Source organism: Lithobates pipiens, unplaced genomic scaffold (assembly GCF_037356315.1).
Source record: "Lithobates pipiens isolate NorthernLeopardFrog02 unplaced genomic scaffold, aLitPip1_a1.2 Scaffold_8, whole genome shotgun sequence".
In the NCBI taxonomy this organism is placed as follows: Eukaryota; Metazoa; Chordata; class Amphibia; order Anura; family Ranidae; genus Lithobates; species Lithobates pipiens.
Window position 1 is genome coordinate 28,931,602 of NW_027507903.1, and position 21,630 is coordinate 28,953,231.

General features: G+C 43.8%; 1 protein-coding gene across 1 annotated transcript in view; it reads right to left on the bottom strand.

Annotated features, from left to right (window-relative positions):
- ST8SIA2 (ST8 alpha-N-acetyl-neuraminide alpha-2,8-sialyltransferase 2) overlaps positions 1–21,630 on the bottom strand; it is a 540,643-nt gene that overhangs the window by 113,740 nt on the left and 405,273 nt on the right. The window contains exon 5 of the mRNA XM_077472929.1: positions 9,070–9,363. Within this exon, the coding sequence (XP_077329055.1) occupies positions 9,070–9,363 (294 nt within the window). The remainder of the gene's footprint in view (positions 1–9,069; positions 9,364–21,630) is intronic.

The following is a 21,630-nucleotide window of genomic DNA, read 5'->3' on the forward strand; positions in this document are numbered from 1 at the left end:
TCTAAATTATGGACTTATTTTAATACCATTAGCTTTCTTTGCAATCCCAAGAGGAACGTTACATGGATTTATGAAGCATTGTAGGGACCTCTATACCCTATAATGTTCTGTAACTGTGCTAAAAGGTCTTTGCTTATGTATCAGACAATATTCCCTACAGCAGCACCCATTGGAAGCTTTACTATCATAATATGAAATATGATTGGCTGTTAAAGGTTAGTACAGTTTCCATGGCCACAATTGGGCAAAGATGTCACTACTACCCCTAAATAGGAAAAAAGTTTGAAGTTGGATTATAACGGTGCCAACAATGAGTGAAGCACAGAGTATTTAAAACATGAAATTTATTTTAAACATGATTAAAATTGAATAAAAAATAAAACCAGTATGTATCCTTATACATCTCCATTTGTGCTGATGTCACTGGTAGGATTCCAATTAATCAGTTATTGCAAGATGGTATTTTTCAGGTAACCAATGGTGACAAGATGGTGTGTTTTCCCAACATTTTTGGTCAACAATGGCTTCCTCAGGGGATTACAGGCCGCCAAATGAATATATGGAACCCAGAAGATCCCAGGGGGTTCACCAGCTGAAGTCAACACCAAAGGGAGAACCATGCGGCCATAGAGGACACATAACAACTAAGTTGAGGTTAAATTGCAAAATAGACACAGGAGGGCGCCTGCAGTTACAGTGGCTTTTTTTCACAAAAAATGGATAGATATTGCTTAAGCACACAAAAAAAACTTTCCAGGACCTGGAATTGTGGGACTTTCTGTTTACAATTTATTACCTTATTTTACTTTTATACTTTACTCTATTATAATGTTCCTCTTATGCCCTGTACACCTGGTTGGACTTTGTGGGATCGGATCATGTTGTCAGAAAATCTGATCCTGTGTGGTTCCATATGACTTTTACCATCTGAATTTCCAACACAAAGTTTGAGAGCAGGATCTAAAATTTTCCAACAACAAAATCCAATCGTTTAAATTCCGATCGTGTGTAGACAATTCTGATGGACAAAGTGCCACGCATGCTCAGAATAAATTAAGAGACCACAGGTATTGGCTACTGGCCTGTTTATAGTCCCGTCGTACGTGTTCTACGTCACCGCGCTCAGAACGATCAGATTTTCTGACAACTTTGTCTGACCGTGTGTATGCAAGACAAGTTTGGCACAAAATCCATCTGAAAAAATCTGATGGATTTGGTGTCGGAATGTCCGACCGTGTGTACAAGGCATTACTCATTCGTATAGGAGGGAGGGCCAGTATCTTGGTGTTAAAAAGGCTTCCAGATTCCGATAAACTCCCTTCCTGCAGATCTTCACAGCCACTGGGCTAGGGTTGTGAGGAAGAGGCCTTTGTTCTCATGAATGTGAGGACAAGGTGCTTTGCAAGAGGGTCCCCCCTGGCAAGGTTCCCCACCTTGTTGAGGGCAGGTGGCCCGGTTTGATTCAGGATATGATTATGTAAGCGGGGTGATCCCGCCCCCCCCTGACATCACGGGGAAAGCTATAGAGAAGTTCCCGTGCCTCAGAGGGGGCGGGGTCACCGAGTGGCCCCGCCCTCCGTTATATAAGAAGTGTCAGAAGAACTGAAGCGTCACACAGCGGAATACTCCCACAGAGGCGGATCGTGCGGACAGAGTGGAGAAGAAGCCGAAGCAAGATGCGGAACGAGAAGAGTGGAGGAAGAAGAAGATGATGAAGAAGATGAAGAAGCAGATGGAGAAGAAGATGGAGCAAGAAGAAGGACATGGAAGAAGACCAGAAGAAAGAAGATGGAAGAAGAAGCGGAAAGAAGAAGAAATTAATAGGCTTGTGCAATTAGTTTTGTAACGGATCGAAATTCGGCCGAATTTTGCATCTTTCGGACATTCGGATGCATCTGAATGTCCGAATAAAAAAACGAACGAATAACAACGAATACGAAAGAAATATAACGAATGAATTCGAATGAATTCGGTAATTCTTTAAAGATCTAATGAAACAAAAGGTCAGCTCAAAGTAAATCTTATAGTCCAATCAGCTGATTAATTTTGTGCCGGAGGATGGATTACTGGCAAAGTGCATTCCTGAGAACTGAAGGGTTAGAAGGGTGTTGTATTGTATTTGAGCCGAGGAGAAGAGACGTTGTCATTGTGTGTGTTAAAAGATTCAATAAACAAACGACTTTCCAAACTACGAATCATTATCACGAATGTCTATACACACATAAATAGCGAATTTCAACGAATACGAACGAATGAATGCGACACTCTACGAATAATAACGAATTATCCGAAAACATAGTAATGTAACATAACGAATATAACAGAACGAAATGATGTATTTTACGAATGACAACGAACCGAAACTAAACAAAATTTTCCATTGTGCACAAGTCTAAAAATTAATAAAGAACTTGTCAAAAACTGTCTCTTGTGTTTTTTAACCCTTTTGACATTTTTTTGTGAAATGGTAAGGGTACATTTGTACCCCATTACCAATTCACACAGGGGGGGCGGGATCTGGGGGTCCCCTTGTTAAAGGGGGCTTCCAGATTCCGATAAGCCCCCCGCCCGCAGACCCCCACAACCATCGGGCAAGGGTTGTGGGGATGAGGCCCTTCTCCCCATCAACATGGGGACAAGGTGCTTTGAGGTGGGCGCTCTCTCATCCCCCCTCTTTTCCTGCGGCCTGCCGGGTTGCATGCTCGGATAAGGGTCTGGTATGGATTTTGAGGGGGACCCCCACGCCATTTAAAAAATTTTTTTTGGCACAGTGTTCCCCTTAATATCCATACCAGACCTGAAGTTCCTGGTATGGAATTTAGGGGGACCCCCAAGCATTTTTTTTTATTTTGGTTCAGGGTTCCCCTGTGGGGAAATTCCATGCTGTTTTTACCAATGAACTGTTATGTGTATTGTTGGGACCGACAATTCATTATAAATTACTTGTTTTCCTTTAGAAATTTAATTTTGCTGTCAGACTATTCTAAACACTGGAAACATGTGCCCCTTTACAGGCATACTATAGACACCCCCCAAGTATGAAATTTAAAGAAATATTACACTTTTATTGTTTCACTTTAAACATTATTAAAATCACTGCTCCCGGAAAAATGGCCGTTTTTAAAACTTTTTCAAACACTTTTTATGACAATACCATGCATATAAGCCTTTAAAATTAGCACTTTTTATTTCTCCCATAGACTTTTAAAGGGTGTTCCGCGGCTTTCGAATTTGCCCGCGAACACCCAAAATTGTTCGCTGTTCGACTTGTACTCATGTTCGACTCGAACATAAAGCTCATCCCTAGTTATTTTTACCAAAGCTATATAGCAGTATAAATGTTGGCCAAACTTTATAAGGAAAAATTACTAATTTGCTAAATTTTATGACAGAACCAAAGAAAAGGGCATTTTTTTTTTCGCAGAATCTACGGTCTTTTTTTATTTATAGCGCAAAAAATAAAAAACCCACTAGTGATTAAATACCACCAAAAGAAAGCTCTATTTGTGTGAACAAAAGGGTGCACATTTTATATGGGTACAGTGTTGCTTGACTGAGTAATTGTCATTCAAACTGTGAGAGCGCTGAAAGCTGAAAATTGGTCTGGGCAGGAAGGGGGTGTATGTGCCCTGTATTGAGGTGGTTGAAATCCATGTCAGTCTAAGAGGATCTGGTATGCTTTTTCATTTTTGCTGTAGGATGTGCTACAGCAAAAGTGATATTCACAAAGAGAAAAAAAATATATAGTACATGTTTAATTGCTAGAAAATTACATTTCATTGTCAGCTTCTTAAGAAAAAAAGAAGAAGAAAACATTGCACACAGACTCCTCCAAAAGCCCTTACAATACATAACAGAGCCTTTTAAAAAAAAGAAATCAGCAGGGAAATGTCATTTGCTGGTAATTTAAAATATTTTTTTATTACATTTTTTTCTTAAATATCAGGGCTTTACAAAAGTCACTGCTTCTGGCCGAATGGAGTTTCCAAAACCTTTTTTTTTTTCATTGGTTCCCCAGGGCACTGCTCACATCCTATGCAATTTTTCTTGACAGCCCTTTGCCTATTAACCAAGAAAATAGTAACTGTTGATTTGAAAAATTTGACTGCACAATTGATTTCAATTGGGTTCAGGTTCGGCTTCTTGAGAGCTTATAACTTCTTTGATATTTTCTGAACCCTGCTAAGACCGAACCCAGGGCAGCTGTGCTCATTCCAATTTTTTTACATTGTAGTAGGGATTAGGTCTTCAAAGTGATTTTTTCTATTAAAATAACAAATAAGTTATACTTACCTGCTCTGTGCAGTTGGTTTTGCACAGAGCAGCCCAGATCCTTCTCTTCTAGGGTCCTTGATTGGAGCTCTTGGCCCCTCCCTCCTGTTCATTGCCCCCACACCAAGCAGCTTGCTATGTAGGCACCCGAGCCGAGCTGCAGCTCCATGTATCCATTCAGACACAGAGCTGTCTTTCGGCCCCGCCCCCTCCTGATTGGCTAACAGAGTTTGACAACAGAGAAAGCCAATGGCACCGCTGCTGTGCCTCAGCCAATGGAAAGAGAGAGTCACGGACAGCTGAGGCATTCATGAACATCGCTGGACAGAGATGGGGCTCAGGTAAGTATTAGGGGGACTGAGGGGGGCTGCTACACACAAAAGACTTTTTATCTTAATGCATATAATGCATTAAGATGAAAAACCTTCTGACTTTACAACCATTTTAGGAGCTTACTAAAGTACCACTGTAACAGGAGCAGCAGCAGGCCTTGCCGTAATGTGCAAGTATGCAAAGCCTACTCTGGGTGTACTCTCCTCCAGTGCTGACATCAACGTGATCCGTGCCACCACTTCTTACTCCACTACCTACATCTCCAACACTCCTTCTGGCCTGACATCCTTACTCCTTTGTCATTGGAAAGTTTCTTACAGATGGCAGGAATGTACACTGCACTGAGCTTACACCGCAGGCAAAAAATAAAAATACTTGCTAGGGAAAAGGGGAAGAGGTTCATGGCTAAAGAAATATGTAAAGTCTCTTCTGTCAGAAAGCTGTACTTCCTTGCAATGGTGTGTGTGTGTGTGTGTGTGTGTGGTGTGTGTGTGTGTGGTAGTTTTGCTTTATACAGTACTTGTCCATTAAATGTCTTAGAATGTCCTAAATAACATGTGATTCTGAGCTCTCTTTAACGCAATTTATGTTCAATCCTGAAAGTGTAAGTTCACCTTTACAGAAATCTGTAAGGTAAATTTACACTGGACCCCCTCAAAAACAACCCCCCGGGATGGCTATACCGAAGTCCCTCAATCTCTCACTGTGAGACATCGGGTCGCCACTTTAGTGGTCTGGGTATTCTAAATCCCAGTGGCTTTCTCTGCTCTTTTCCAATGCTGACTAGGCAGGTTCTGATTGGTCAGCGCCATCCATGTGACTGCGCCAACCAATTAGAATGCCTCCTATCCGTACACACTGAGAGGTATGTATAGGAGATTAAGCCTTGGGATTTCAAATCCTTGAACAGGTGAAGAGGCGACCTAATGTCTCACAGTGGGTGATCGTGAGACTCTTGTATAGAGGGGCAGGGGGGGGGGGCTGGGGAAGGGGGTGCAGTGTAAGTTCACCCTGTAAAGGTGAACTTACCCTTTAATGGTTTTGTTTCAATTAAGTATTATTATTTTTTTCTTACAGGTTTTTCAATTTAACTTTGATATCTATGTCTTATTTATGTATACAAATGTATTCTCCAAATAAACATTTAATGCACGATAAAGGAATACTAAAGCAACTATAGGGTAACTGATGGCAGATGGCAGAGAAAACAAAGCTTGCCAAACGTTGTCATTTTGAGCAGTGATGAAGGAAAGGTAAATCTTTCTAACAAAGTCCCAGTTAACAATAAGAATATGACAGGGGTTTTAATCCTTTCCCACCCCTAATCTAAAAGTAAAAACAAGATTTTGACTGGAGATACGATTTGAACTAAGAGTCAGTAGGTGGATGCATAGCTGAAGTCCAATCAAAACTGAATTGTTTTTAAAGAGGAACAATAATCTGTTACCAAAAAAGGCAGGCAATGAGCACAAGTCACCAGTATTGCCTGTAATCTCCCTGTAGAAGATCATTTTCCCATTACTAAGTTAAATGCAAGTATTGAGATTGCACCTTTGCCACATCTGTAATTTTGAGCGGCGAGGAAGAACACAGCAGCGGGAGAGACGCCGACAGAAGACGGCGACAGAAGATGACGGCGGGAGAGACAGCAACAGGAGAAGATGGCAGAGAGAGACACGGCTCGAGGGAGAAGACCACTCAGAGCTATTTTACAATAAAGAAATTGTCAAAAACTGGCTATTGTTTTTTCTAACATTTCACTGCTTTTTTTGGCGAATGTGTAGGGGTAGAATGTACCCGATACCCATTCACATGGGGGGCCGGGATCTGGGGGGCACCCTTGTTAAAGGGGGCTTTCATATTCCGATAAGCCCCCCACCCGCAGGTCCCCACAACCACCAGGCAAGGGTTGTGGGTATGAGGCCCTTGTCCCCATCAACCTCCCCATGTTGAGGGCATGTGGCCTGGTATGGTTGGGGGGGTAGTTCGTCCCCTCCCTTTCCTGTCCTGCCAGGCTGCTTGCTCAGATAAGGGTCTGTATGGATTTTGGGGGGATCCCTACGCCATTTTTTTAAAAATTTTGCCATGGAGTTCCCCTTAATATACATACCAGAATTGATGGACCTGGTATACTCCTATATCGCCGAGAACCGGCAATTCATTACACCCGACAGCAATTTTGAATGAAATCTTTTCTTTAGAAATGTAATTTTGCTGCGGTACAGTAATAAACACGACAAAAGTGTGCTACTTTACAGTCATACTATAGACAACCCCCCAGGCATGATATTTAAATGAAATTTACATTTTTATTCTTTCACTTTAAGCATTATTAAAATCACTGCTCCTGAAAAAACTGATGTTTTAAAAACATTTTTTTCCAATTGATACACGTCCCCTTGGGTAGGACCCAGGTCTCTATACACTTTTTATGGCAAAGAACTTGCATATAAGCCTTCAGTGGGAATTTTGAATTTTGAAGGTTCAAGCCCCATTGACTTCCACTACTCCAGCAAATGTGATTTGACAGGCATGATTGACGGCAATAGAGCTGCTTTCTATTTGCATTAGCATCCAGTTTCTGAGAGTTGAAGTCTTAATTGGCCTTCCTTGGGCGCTATTTTCTGGGACTACAGGATCATTTTTCGACGCCATAGAAAATGACCCCCAATGTGTCTTGTAACCATGACTTAACTTTCAAGGTATGTGAGAAGTTAAGTTAATGACCTTATCCAAATTTTCTTGAAACCATATATTTTAAAATGAGACGGAAGTCTGACATATATGTTAATGAGATAGCACCCTTATCTTGCTTTATTATATTGATTATTATTATTATTATTGTTCTTTAAAGTTAAAGTCAAGGGTTTTTGTGGTAAGATTTTTTGTGAAGAAACATTCCAAGATCATTTTTAACACAACACTGCCCCCTGTTGATAATTATATTAAAAGTCCAAAATGGCCTCCTAGATAGTGTTGCCATAGTTATATGGTAAATACATCATTTGACATTATTATACCATAAGTAAAAGCAAACAGGGTCACTTATCCAGCCCTCAAGATAAGAAGTAAATTAAACTAAGCAGCTGCTATAATCAAATATAACATTAAGGAGAAAGCAAAAAAGTGCCAAATAAATAGGTTCTTTCTAACTTAAGCAACGCTCAAAAAAAAACAAAAAACATAAATAAAGTTTAAAAAAAAATACATAAGAGCAACCAGCACTCTAAAAATATAAAAATTGTGACAGTCCAAGTATTGAGTAATTTCTCATGAGACAGTTCATATCATTGCAGAAATGTTCCACCGTCACCACACCTTGTGATTCCACACTCAACACCTGGACTGTCACAATTTTTATATTTTTAGAGTGCTGGTTGCTTTTATGCACTCTTTTTTTTTTAACTTAATGTTTTTTGGGTTTTTTCTGAGCGCTGCTTAAGCTGGAAAGAACCTATTTCTTTGGAACTTTTTTGCTTTCTCCTTAATATTTGACATATTAGTTACGTGAAAGGCAAATACACACCCACCTTCTGGGGGGGGGGATAAAGGTTTGATACGCATTGAGAGCAAAAAAAAAAAAAGAATGGAGAAAGGACGAGAAGGTCTATGAAGGAAAAGGGTGTCCTTGGAATACATGTCTGATAGCTCTCAAACAAAATAGTTTTATATTGCTGGTAAAGTATAATTTTCTTCTACCTATGGGTAATTAAATTGTTTAACACATACATAGCGGAACCATTTAATCTTTGTGGCATAGCATTGGAATTTTTTTTTGTTTCTACCTGCAGCATGAAGTAATTATATTCCAATTATAAGAGAAATACACATTTTGTATATCTCTACAAAAGCTAATTCCAAAGTCTGTACAATGGTTTTGTTATGATATATGCTTAAACATAAATTCATTCTAAATGTATTTTTACCTTAAATATAAGTCTTGTTTAAATTACCAAGTTGATATATGGTATAACATTATATCCATGTGTTTTTAAAGAGCTTTAAAGATTTGTTGGTTTGAGAGAAATCACGTGTCGATTTTAACACTTGTTTGTTTTCTTCGTTTGCAGAGTCTCTGAGGAAAAGTTAACAATTTACAAAGCAATTACCAAGTTTTAAGACATTGGCATTTAAGAGTTTGTGGTTGTCATCTCATCATCTGTAATACCCATATTGTTGATATTTGAATTTATATTCCATGTTTATCACCAGTTATATTATGGTATTTTTTGCACTGATTTTTAGTAAACAAATATATATATATATATATTTTTGCACATCGTTGTATTCCTTCGTCTTCAAATTAGCGCAGATAAACAAATTTGAGTCATTTAATGATTTATGGGAAGATGAAAATCTCCTTAATCATAGATTTTTGCATATTTCTATAAATATAATACTGTTTAATATTTCAGAAAAAATACCCTGACAACCTGAAAAGATAAATAGTAAAATCATTCTTACCCTCTGACTGCATGGAGTAGACGTAGAGAAGGGTAAGCTGTGTGCACATTTATATGGTGCTTGATAATAAGGTCATTCACCCATTCTACTCGTTCTTCACCCCCTTTAGCCATAAACGCTGGGATCCACAAGATGCTTTCATTTAAGCTTTTTAGACGCTGCAAAAATTTTTCTTTCCACGTATCATTGACTAGATCCTCAAAGGCACGCTGGACCACTGAAGGGTTCATGGTTACAAGATGAGTCTTTGTGCCAACGTCCTTGGCATATTCTTCAACAGGTGCAAGATTACATCTGTTAAAAAAAGGGGCACCAAACGCGTCATCTACTTGACAACAATAAGGAGTAACCTATACAAAAGACTGATATGTACAATAAAGTGATTTTTGAAATTCTGTATTTTTAAGGTACAATGTTCACCTAATACTTCTCAAGGGATGCTCGTAAAGCTACCATATGTTCAGAGAGTACAACCACACAAAAAACACCCTGAGTAAATAGAGCATAGGTTACAAACACCCTCCTTGCACACCCAAGGAGTAGCTGATTTCCTCTTCCCAATGAAAGGATCTCTACTCTAGAACAATGTTTCAGTATGATGTAAGAGATCACATCATTGTAGGAGCAAAGTGGTTATAGTTCCAGCATATAAAATCCACTATGATGCCATCATTCTATTTGTTCAAGTCTATAACCACTCGCGACAAGCAGTTTTATCACTGGACATGAAAAAGGTTGTAGAACCTTAAAAATTAAAATAAACATGGATATTGGAATACCAAGTATCATTCTGGAATTTCAAGCTTTAGTAGTTGTTAGAATCAATAGGTCTACTATATCCCTAGGTGGATAATCATACACTTACCAATTTAATTTAACATGTTGACATTTAGTTGAAAAACCCATCAGTGTCATATAACATAACAATCTCACAAAATGACAATTTAGACAGTTAAATGAGAAAAAATATTTTTTTTCAAAATTTAAGATATTGCACTTGAGTCACAGTAATATAATTTCTGCATGTGTGCAGCGCTACCCCCCACACGGGGTGCTGATTTTAACTCGTTTTCCCCCATTAAGTACAGAAGCTGCCTGTTCACACAAGCAACAGTCCATTCACACTGGCTCCAATGAACAGTCAAGTGATGCATTTTTAAAGTTGATTGCTGTAAGAAACTTTTAACATGAGAGAGGTTGGGCATAGGGTACTTCATGGGTTTCTCAGTTGTTGCTAGTAATTAGAAGTCTCTTCTTGTAGTACTAGTTGCAAATGGTGAACAAACAGTCCTAGGCCCCACAGCTGAAGACCAAGGGTTACCTTGTGTAGGTACACAACTGTTTGTTCCCAGTGCACCTTCCAGCACACAGTCTCAGGGATCAACTTATGCCGCGTACACACGGGCGGACTGTATAGCCTACTTAGTCCGTCGAAACACATTTCAGCGGACAGTCCGCTCGTGTGTGGGCTTCAGCGGACTTTTTCAGCGTGCAGTCTGGCGTACTAAGTATTTCGGATTTTTCGAAATTCTGTCCGTCATACTTTGGTTTCAGCGGACAATCCGCTCGTCAGTAGGCTAGTTCGACGGACTAAGAATGGCGCATGCTCAGAAAGGATTTACACGGCGGAAAGGTGCATTGCTGTGTATTGGACTTCCTATTTCTAGTCCCGTCGTACGGGCTGTACACGTCATCGCGCAAGCTTTCGACGGACTGTTTGTGCATCCGTGTGTGGTCAAGTCCGTTCATTCGAAAGTATGACGGACTGTCCGTCGGATTGTATGACGGACTAAGTAGGCCATACAGTCCGCCCGTGTGTACGCGGCTTTAGAGTCATTACTCACAATTTCCCAGGACAGTTGCCTCCTAGCTTCCTGTTCAATAAATGAGATGACACCTCTCAAAATCAGGTCTCTAGTGGAGTAGTTCTCAATCAGCTCTTGAGAAAAGTCCATTCAAGTCCTAGCACCTCTGAGACCTCTGAAGCAGTTGTATGGTCCATAGGCTTCCTGAAAGCAAGCAACGCCTGCACCTCTGGAACTCTCCTGGGGAGAAGGAACCCTGCTCTCCAGTGTCTCACACTATTTATCTACATTGCTGCCCCATTCTGGACACTTCCCCTCCAGGGATTGGCCAGAAACTGATAAATATTTAAGCTGGTTGATTTGAATCTCCTTTTCTATGCTCTGGAAGCTTCTTCCAGAGGCAGGGGGAAGTAATCAAACACTCAGCCTGTGAGACTCTGATTACAGAAGTAGCCAAAGATAAATTTGCCTAGCAATCTACGCAGGGCGGGTGCTACATCTATATAAAGAGAATACAGGTGGGAAAAAAATGAAATTAAATAAAGGCTGGGCAATACTAATCAACAGTAAGCTAGGCTATAAATGACAAAATTAGCAATTACAATAATGGGGTATATAAAAATATGATGAATACCAACATATGACACTGGAGATACAAACACATGATGCAAGTATAGTATTTACTCTGAATATTCAAAGCTAGGATGCTAACGAAGGGCATGGTAGTAGCCTTGATTACAGTGAAAAGCTTGGCTTTATAGATTGGGAAAAAATACATCAAAGAGAAGATGTTAAGGAAAAAAACATATTCAATTACTTCATAAAGATTTATCTTTATTTTTTTTACTATCAGCTAGGGATGAGCTTCGTGTTCGAGTCGAACATACGTTCGACTCGAACATCGGCTGTTCGCCTGTTCGGCGAATTCCGAACGTTATGGGCCGTTCGCGCCAAATTCGTGTGGCGCTCACGGCCCACAATGCACTGCGTCATCGCAGTGCATTGCTGGCTCATGATTGGCCAAGCTTGCACTGTGACCCCGCATGCTTGGCTAATCACAGCGCCAGCAGCGAGGAGAGTCATGATTGGCCACAGGCAGGATGCCTGTGGCCAATCATAGCTCAGGCTGTGTAGTACACGCCCCACACAATATAAGGCCGCCAGCGCGGCGGCCTAGTGTAGTGTGTTGGCGTCTGAAGCAGTTAGTGGGTGTTCTGTGTACCTTCAACACAGTACACACCGATCGTTATCGGCCGATTTTAGATCTTGCTTTTCTGTAGTGGTTGTTGTCTGCTTGCCCTGACCGCAGTATACACAGCTATATTCACCTCACCTATATAGCTAGTGATCTATCTTTTATAATAGAGCTTGCAGTCAGTAGTGTTAGGAGCTTGTGCATGCTGTCTGCCTGCTCTGTACCCAGTACACACCGCTATATCCACCTACATAGCACTTCTCTATTTGAGCCCACTTGCCATCTGCAGGAGTTATTGGAAGTTGTGTGTGCCTCCAGCACAGCACAGTATACATCTGTATATACCCCTTTATCTCTGGTGTTCTATAATAAAGGCATCTGCAGGAGTTAGTGGGTTTTTTGTGCCTCCAGCACAATATACACCTGTATCTACCCTTTATTGCTGTTCTCTAATAGAGCCATCTGCAGGGCTTAGTGGGTGTTGTGTGACTCAATTACAGTATACCCCTTTATCTGTGGTGTTCTATAATAAAGGCATCTGCAGGAGTTAGTGGGTGTTGTGTGACTCCAGCACAATATACACCTGTATCTACCGTTTATTGCTGTTCTCTAATAGAGCCATCTGCAGGGCTTAGTGGGTGTTGTGTGACTCCATTACACTGCTGTTTTACCCAACTCCCTTCAGGCCATTACCATGTCTGGAAGGCCAGCAAGGAGAGGCAGACAGGCGCGAGCCGATAAAAGAGGGCAAGCAGGCTCTGTGTCTAGAGACAACAGTGCTGGTCGTGGCCATCACTGTTGTCATCAGCACGTGGCCATGGGACACGCTTGTCCTTCTTTTCGGCAGCTGGACATGTTGAACCGCAACATGCCAACGACTTGGTAGAGTGGATATCCAAGCCCTCTTCATCCTCCTCATCCTCTCTTACCCAGTCTCAGGGTACTAGCAAAGCAGCTGCCAACGCATCGTCTTCCCTCCTCTCAATGTCATCATCAGTGACTCCTTCCCTAGACCCACCACGTCCTCCTGAGGAGTCTCCTGAACTCTTTGAGCACAGTGTTGAGTACATGCTCCAGGAGGATGCCCAGTGTTTTGTAGGCTCTGATGATGACACTCAGCTAGAGGAAGGCAGTAGCGTGAGCGCAGAGAGAGGGGATGCTCAAGAAGGACAGCAATCTGGCAGTCATGTTCCACAAGCTGCAGCATACTGCCAGGTTTGCTACAGCGATGAAGAGGATGAAGAGGGAGGGGATGATGAGGGCACTGACTCCACGTGGGTGCCTGGTAGGAGAGAGGAGGAGGAGGAGGCACATGTCCAACGAGGCAGGATGCCCTCCGGGGGCCAGCTTAGGGGCAGCACACCGACTGAATCACACCGCAGAGCTCCGCCTGTGCAGGGCGCTGCCTCTGCGCGTTATTCTAAAAGTTCTTTGGTGTGGGCCTTTTTTGAGACGAGTGCATCAGATCGCACCGCTGCTATTTGCAATATATTTCTCAAGCGTATCTCGCGTGGCCAAAACATCAGCCGCTTGGGCACCACATGCTTGACCAGACATATGTTGACCTGCCATGCAGCTCGTTGGCAAGCGTACCTCAAAGACCCACACCAAAGAACAAAGCAGACCTCTCCTTGCTCCTCATCAGCTGGCATCTCCAACCCCACTAGACCTTCAGTCCTCTCTGAAACCTGCTCTGAGAGGAATGAAGGTGTAGAATTAGGTGTGTCACAGCCAAGTGCTTCCGGGCACTCTGCTAGCAGTACACCCACGTCCGATTATAGCAGGCAAATGTCCCTGCCCCAGCTGCTGGACCGGCGAAAGAAGTTCACTCCCAGTCATCCACATGCCCAGCGGTTGAATGCTAGCGTGGCTAAATTGCTAGCACTTCAACTGCTGCCTTTTCAGTTGGTAGACTCGGCCCCCTTCCGTGAGTTTGTACAATGTGCGGTTCCTCAGTGGCAGGTCCCCAAACGCCACTTTTTCTCACGGAAGGCGATTCCGGCTCTCTACCGGCATGTGGAAGACAATGTCCTTGCCTCGCTGGTCAGCGGTAAGGTGCATATTACTGTTGACTAATGGTCCAGCAGGCATGGACAGGGACGTTACCTGTCTTTCACGGCCCATTGGGTCACTCTTCTGGCAGCTGGGAAGGATGCAGGACAAGGTGCAGTAGTGTTGGAGGTTGTTCCGCCACCACGCCTCCAAAATGCTACTATTGGTTGTGACACACCTCTCTCCTCCACCCCTCCTCTTCTTCTTCCTCCATGGCCTCTTCCAGTGCTCTGTCCTCAGAACCAGCGGTGCTCCGTAGGCGTTCCAGGGGCTATGCAAGTACGCAGGCAAAACAATGCCATGCCATGCTTGCGCTGGTATGTTTGGGGGACAGGAGCCACACTGGGGCGGATGTTTTGTCAGCTCTGCATGGGCAGGCCGAGAGGTGGTTGACGCCACGCCAGCTTAAGCCAGGAATGGTGGTTTGTGACAATGGCACCAACCTCCTCTCCGCCCTCCGACAGGGACAACTGACCCATGTGCCCTGTGTAGCTCACGTCCTTAACCTGGTCGTGCAGCGGTTCTTGGGCAGGTACCCCGGCTTACAGGATGTCCAGAAGCAGGCCAGGAAAGTCTGTGTGCATTTCCGCTGATCATTTAATGCCTGTGCTCGGCTGGCTGAGCTCCAAAAGGAGTTGAACCTGCCCAAGAACCGCCTTATATGTGACATGCCCACCAGGTGGAACTCCACGTTGGCCATGCTGCAGCGGCTGCACACGCAGCAGAGGGCCATCAATGAGTACCTGTGCGACTACGGCACCAGGACAGGGTCAGGGGAGCTCGTTTTTTTCTCACCACGCCAGTGGGGCATGATCAGGGATGCATGCACTGTCCTGTCACCGTTTGGGCAGGCCACAAGGATGGTGAGCAGTGACAGTGCATGCATCAGTGACACTGTACCTCTTGTCCACCTCTTGGAGCATACGCTGCATGGAATAATGGACAGGGCACTTGAGGCAGAACAGAGGCAGGAAGAGGAGTACTTCCTTGCCTCTCAAGGCCTCCTTTATCCAGACAGTGTTCCTGCTGTGCCACCCATCACACAGGAAGAGGATGAGGAGGAGGAAGAGGAGGAGGAGGATGATTGTGTCAGCATGGAGGTGGAGGCTGGCACTCAGCATCAGCAGCAGCAGTCTTGTAGGGATGATTTACAGTCCCAAGAAACACGTGGACTTGTACGTGGCTGGGAGGAGGTAGCTGCGGATCATGTTGCCCTTAGTGACCCAGAGGACTCCGGACCGAATGCCTCAGCTAACCTACGCTGCATGGCCTCCCTGATCCTGCAAAGCCTGCGGAAGGATCCTCGTATTCTTCGGATCAAGGAGAGGGACCATTACTGGCTGGCCACTCTCCTTGATCCACGGTACAAGGGTAAGGTTGCCGACCTTATCTTGCCATCGCAGAGGGAGCAGAGGATGAGACATCTCCGGGAGGCCTTGCAGAAAGGTCTCTGCAACTGGTTCCCAGAGACTGGGAGGTTACAAACTCCTGGTCCTGGACAACGTGTTGCTGAGGCATCGGTCAGAAGGAGCGGTGGAGAAGGTGGCCGTCTGACTGATGCTTTCATTTTTTAGTCCGCAGCCCCAAGGTATGATCGGTTCCAGCAACCATCGCCAGTGTCTGATTTACATGGTGCAGGAATACCTAGGGGCATGGTCAGACTTGGACACCTTTCCCACCGAAAATCCTCTGGCTTACAGGGTCTTGAGGATGGATCACTGGCCAGAGCTTGCACAGTATGCAATTGAGCTACTGGCCTGTCCTGCATCCAGCGTTCTTTCGGAACGCACCTTCAGTGCTGCTGGTGGCTTTGTTACAGATCACAGGGTGCGCCTGTCCACCGAATCAGTTGATCGACTGACCTTCATCAAGATGAATCAGTCTTGGATCACCCACAGCTACCAAGCACCTGAAGGTGATGTAACCGAATAATTTTTTTTTGAAATATCACATCCCTTCAAGACTGCCTATGCTGATGCTGAGTGACTGTCCTGTTATGTTGATTGTCTATCCTCTTCCTCCTCCGCTGATATGTTGGAAGAACATTTCTGGTTCTGGGTGATGCCATCAGCCCAATTTTTCTGCCCCTGTTTAACAGGGGTGTTTAAGTACAATTTTTGATGCAATGCTTTGCAGCAGGGCTAATTTCTGCAATAAAACTAGAGTATATGGGAGAGGTTGCAGTGTGGTGGCACCAGCACCAGTGCCTAAGGCCCAATTTTTCTGCCCCTGTTTAACAGGGGCGTTTAAGTACAATTTTTGATGCAATGCTTTGCAGCAGGGCTAATTCCTGCAATAAAACTAGAGTATATGGGAGAGGTTGCAGTGTGGTGGCACCAGCACCAGTGCCTAAGGCCCAATTTTTCTGCCCCTGTTTAACAGGGGCGTTTAAGTCCAATTTTTGATGCAATGCTTTGCAGCAGGGCTAATTCCTGCAATAAAACTAGAGTATATGGGAGAGGTTGCAGTGTGGTGGCACCAGCACCAGTGCCTAAGGCCCAATTTTTCTGCCCCTGTTTAACAGGGGCGTTTAAATACAATTTTTGATGCAATGCTTTGCAGCAGGGCTAATTCCTGCAATAAAACTAGAGTATATGGGAGAGGTTGCAGTGTGGTGGCACCAGCACCAGTGCCTAAGGCCCAATTTTTTTGCCCCTGTTTAACAGGGGCGTTTAAGTACAATTTTTGATGCAATGCTTTGCAGCAGGGCTAATTCCTGCACCAAAACTAGAGTATATGGGAGAGGTTGCATTGTGGTGGCACCAGCACCAGTGCCTAAGGCCCAATTTTTCTGCCCCTGTTGAACAGGGGTGTTTAAGTACAATTTTTGATGCAATGCTTTGCAGCAGGGCTAATTACTGCAATAAAACTAGAGTATATGGGAGAGGTTGCAGTGTCGTGGCACCAGCACCAGTGCCTAAGGCCAAATTTTTCTGCCCCTGTTTAACAGGGACATGTAATTACAATTCTTGTATTTCACAGGAGGGCCCGTTCCTGTGCCCACCCAGAGTAACTGTGAGGACTTAAAGTGTTGTGGCACCAGCACCACAACCACCAAAGGTCAATTTTTCTACCACTGTTCAACAATGGCATGTAATTACAATTCTTGATATAATCGTTCACAGCAGGGCGCTCCAGCGCCCAGCAAGAGTCACTTTGAGGGTTTACAATGTTGTGGCAAAACCAACACCTTGTTCCGCCATTTCTGCAGAGCATATAGGGCAGGCCCCTACTTTCAAACATCCAACTTACAAACATCTCCTACTTGCAAACGGAAGGAGACAACAGCAAGTGAGATGAAAAAAAGATGTACGACAAAACAAATTATACAGGGGTGATAACCCTTCCCTATGTTTTCCAAAAAGCTTAAAAATAGTTTTTTTTGACTGGAGCTACACTTTAAAAATGTACCAGTTGAAAATTACAAACAGATTCAACTTAACACAACAAACCTACACAGTCCCTGTCTTGTTTGCACCGCCTGTATACTGCTGTTCTGAGTATATAGGGCCTGGGGGCCACACGCATTTCCTTTTTTTAATATGGGTACAGGGTTCCCTTTGATATGCGTACAAGACCCAAAGGGGCTGGTAATGGGCAGGGAGGGCTACCCATGCCATTTTTCTCAATGGTTTTCAACCATATTGCAGGAACCAGATATAACATTAAAACCGCAAGCAGTTTTCAATGATGTTATTTCTGTTTAATGTCATTTTGTGCAGGGACTGTTCTAAACACGGGAAACACGTGGCACTTCACAGGAATACTACAGACACCCCCCAGGCACCATATTTAAAGGAATATTTCACTTTTTTTTTCACTTTAATCATCATTAAAATCAGTGCTCCCACCAAAACGGCCATTTTTAAAAACATTTTAGGCATTGACCCATGTCCCCTGGGGCAGGAGCCAGGTCCCCAAACCCTTTTTAGGACAGTATCTTGCATATTAGCCGTTAAAATTAGCACTTTTAATTTCGAACGTTCGATTCCCATAGACTTCAATGGGGTTCTAAAGTTCGTTCGAATTTGGGGTCCGTTCAAAAGTTCTGGTGCGAACCAAACCTGGGGGTGTTCGGCTCATCCCTACTATCAGCATAGGAAGGGTCACTTTAGACTAAAAATGGGTAAAACCCAAATTCATGTAGAAGAAAAAAAGAAATAAACAGATTACACACAGCTACAAAAAATAAAAAAAATCTTCTCCAGTAGTAATACTCCTTATTCAACTAACTTCCAAGGTGTCAAAGTTCCAGCATAACACTATGCTCACCGAAACATGGTGTAGAGCAGTGGTTCTCAACCTTGTCCTCTAGTACCCCTAATGCTGCGTATACACGATCGGACAAATCGCTAGACTTTTCAGCGGAGGTCTGCCGGACTTTCCAAACGAGCGGACCTGCCCGCACACGACCCGACTTTTCCGGCGAACAATCCGCTGGACTATGGCGGGGGTCCGCTGGACTTTTGAAATGAACGGACTTGTCCACACACGGAGAAAAGTCTGCTCATTTTGAACGTGGCTCCAGGTAGACAGGACTAGCGAAGGAAGTCAATGTCACCGCCTCCATCGGCGAGATTGACACTTCGCTAGGCCTGTCGCCTGGTATGGATTTAAAGGGGAAGCCCTACGCTGAAAAAACGGCGTGGGGGTCCCCCCAAAGTCCATATCAGACCTTATCCGAGCACATAGCCCGGCCGGTCAGGAAAGGGGGTGGGGATGAGCGAGCGCCCCCCCCCCCTCCTGAGCCGTACCAGGCCGCGTGCGCTCAACATGCAAAGCACCTTGTACCCATGTTGCTGAGGACAAGGGCCTCTTCCCGACAACCCTGGCCATTGGTTGTCGGGCTCTGCAGGGGGGCTTATCGGAATCCGGGAGCCCCTTTAATAAGGGGACCCCAGATACCGGCCTCCCACCCTATGTGAATGAGTATGGGGTACCATGTACCCCTACCCATTCACCTGGGGAAAAAAGTGTGAATAAAAAAACACAACACAAGTTTTTAAAATAATTTATTAGACAGCTCCGGTGGTCTTCTGTTTTGGGGGTCTTCTCACCGGACTCCTCCACTATCTTCTGCTCTTTACTAGCTCTTTTACTAGTGGAGGAGCCCGGCTTTCTTCTTCGTCACTGCCGCCACCGCCATCTGGGGGTCTTCTTCCGACTTTGGGGGTCTTGTCCCCCTCTTAGGTTCTTCTTGCCGGGCCACCGCTATCTTCTTATAGCTCTTTTACTAGCATTGGCCCAGTCTTCTGTCGCCGCCGCTGCCTTCTTGTCTTCTTATCTTCTCTTCTTCTTCTCCCTTGCAATGTTGACATGACGCTCTCTCTGGCCGCAATGGCAGGGACGCGTTATGCAGCAACTTATATAGGGACAAGGGGCGGGGGCACTGGGTGATGTCACATGGTGACCCCGCCCCCTTATGATGTCACAGTCCCGGAGGATGCTCTTCCGCCGGAGTCTGCCGGATAGTCCAATCGTGTGTACGGGGCATAACAGGCCATGTTTGTAGGTTTTGCTTTATCTTGCACAGGTGCTTTAAATTAGAGTCAATGGCTTGGTATTTTGGATAGCTATTCTATCTAGGGGAAATTCCCAAAACATGGCCTGTTGGGGGTACTTTAGGACAAGGTTGAGAACTACTGGTGTAGAGATCAGGGCCACAGCATTATGTGATAGCATGTGCCCACTGCTGCAGGATGAATCGGGAAGAGAGTGACCTCAGTGGGCTAAACTTAGGACACTATTTTATTCCTAAGGAGTGCTAGAAATCCTCTAAGGAATTGGGGGGAAATAGGGGGAGGCCAGATTTGAGCTTTGAACAGTCGTTTTCCTGCCACTTTAAGTAATAATGGCCTAATGTGGGGAAATGCTCTAATGCCGCGTACACACGATCTACATTTTTGGTCGGAAAATGCTCTGATGTTTTCCCGATGGAATTCCGATGGGATTTCATTCAAGTTGTCTTGCATACACACGGTCACACCAAATTCCGACAGCCAAGAAAGCAGTGACGTACAACACGTATGACAGGACTAGCAAAAGGAAGTTTAATAGCTAGTAGCCAATAGCTTCTGTTTCGTAGTTGAATCCGAGCATGTGTGAGTTTTTGTGTGTCGAAGTTGCATACACACGAATGCATTTTGGAATAGGAAATTTTTCTGACCGAAAAATTGAGAACACGCTCTCAATCTTTTGCTGATTATTACAAACTGTCAGTAAATTTACTGGTGGTTGGCAACCCTAAACCTCAAAGAACTTTTATGCTGCGTACACACGAGCGTTTTTTCAGTTGGAAAAATCTTGGATGTTTTTTCCGACAGAATTTCGCTCAAGGTTGGCTTGCATACACACGGTGACACAAAAGTTCGCTGAACTTTCGACCGTCAAAAACATGGTGACATACAACACTACGTCGAGCCGAGAAAATTAAGTTCAATTCTTCCGAGCATGCATCCAATTTTCATGCATGCATAGGAAGTTTGTACAGATGATCGGAATTTCGAATCTGAACTTTTTCCTTTTTTCGGAACCTGCTCTAAATCTTTTCTGGCTGAAATTTGGCCAGCAAAATTCCGATGGGGCATACACACGATCGCATTTTCCGACCAAAACCTCTCATCGGTCTTTTGCTGGCCACATTTCCGATAATGTGTATGCGGTAAGAGCTTTTTTAAAATTTTTTTTTTTTTCAAAAGGTTTTTATTTGCTTAGTCAAACAGGTTAACATGTTATTGTACAGAATAATTGAGCATACACATTAAGTGAAATATCATGAATGACAGATTAAGGTACAAGGAACGATCCTAGGTGCCTATATAGACTTTGATTTACAGTATCAGGACTTCAAAGCATTGCAATTATAATGGTTTTGTTATTGAAATAAAGTCTGTAACTTTGTGGAAACTTTTAGTAAAGGTCGTGTCATCCCAAGGTAGGGTCTGTATAAGTGGGTGTATCGCCCGTATGTAAAAACCGATTCCGATATTATGAGAATTCAATCAGTTGGTTTCTTTCTTGACCATCTAGGTCATCTCTATGTGTGCGTAGGTGATCTTAAAGTGTAGGAAGAGGATTGAGTATGGGGAGTGTATTGTATGTAGTTACTGGTAACCTGTTATAGTCACTAGTTGTGGAGAGGAAAAAGGGGGGGGGGAGCTGTCCATGGGTGTGTGGAAGGAGCCTATAGGAGAGGGTGGGTGATATGGGGGACAGAGCTACTGCCTCTGGGAATAAAGTTGACCGTCTCTTGCTTCCCTCCTCGTGGGGTTATCCAACGGAGATCTGTAGGTTTCTATGGAGTTGTGAGGAGAGTGCTTTTAAATCGAAGGAAGTCTAGATTCCTGATTTCAGTATGTTTTAGATTCAGTTTTGGTTGGTTGGAGAGTTTAAGCAGGAGTATTCTGGTGTGATTTGGAATTGTTTCCAGCATGCCCATTTTATGCCAAATTTGCTGGGGGAGTCTTGTGCTATGTGAATTCATTCTTCTAACTCTACAATTCTTTTGAT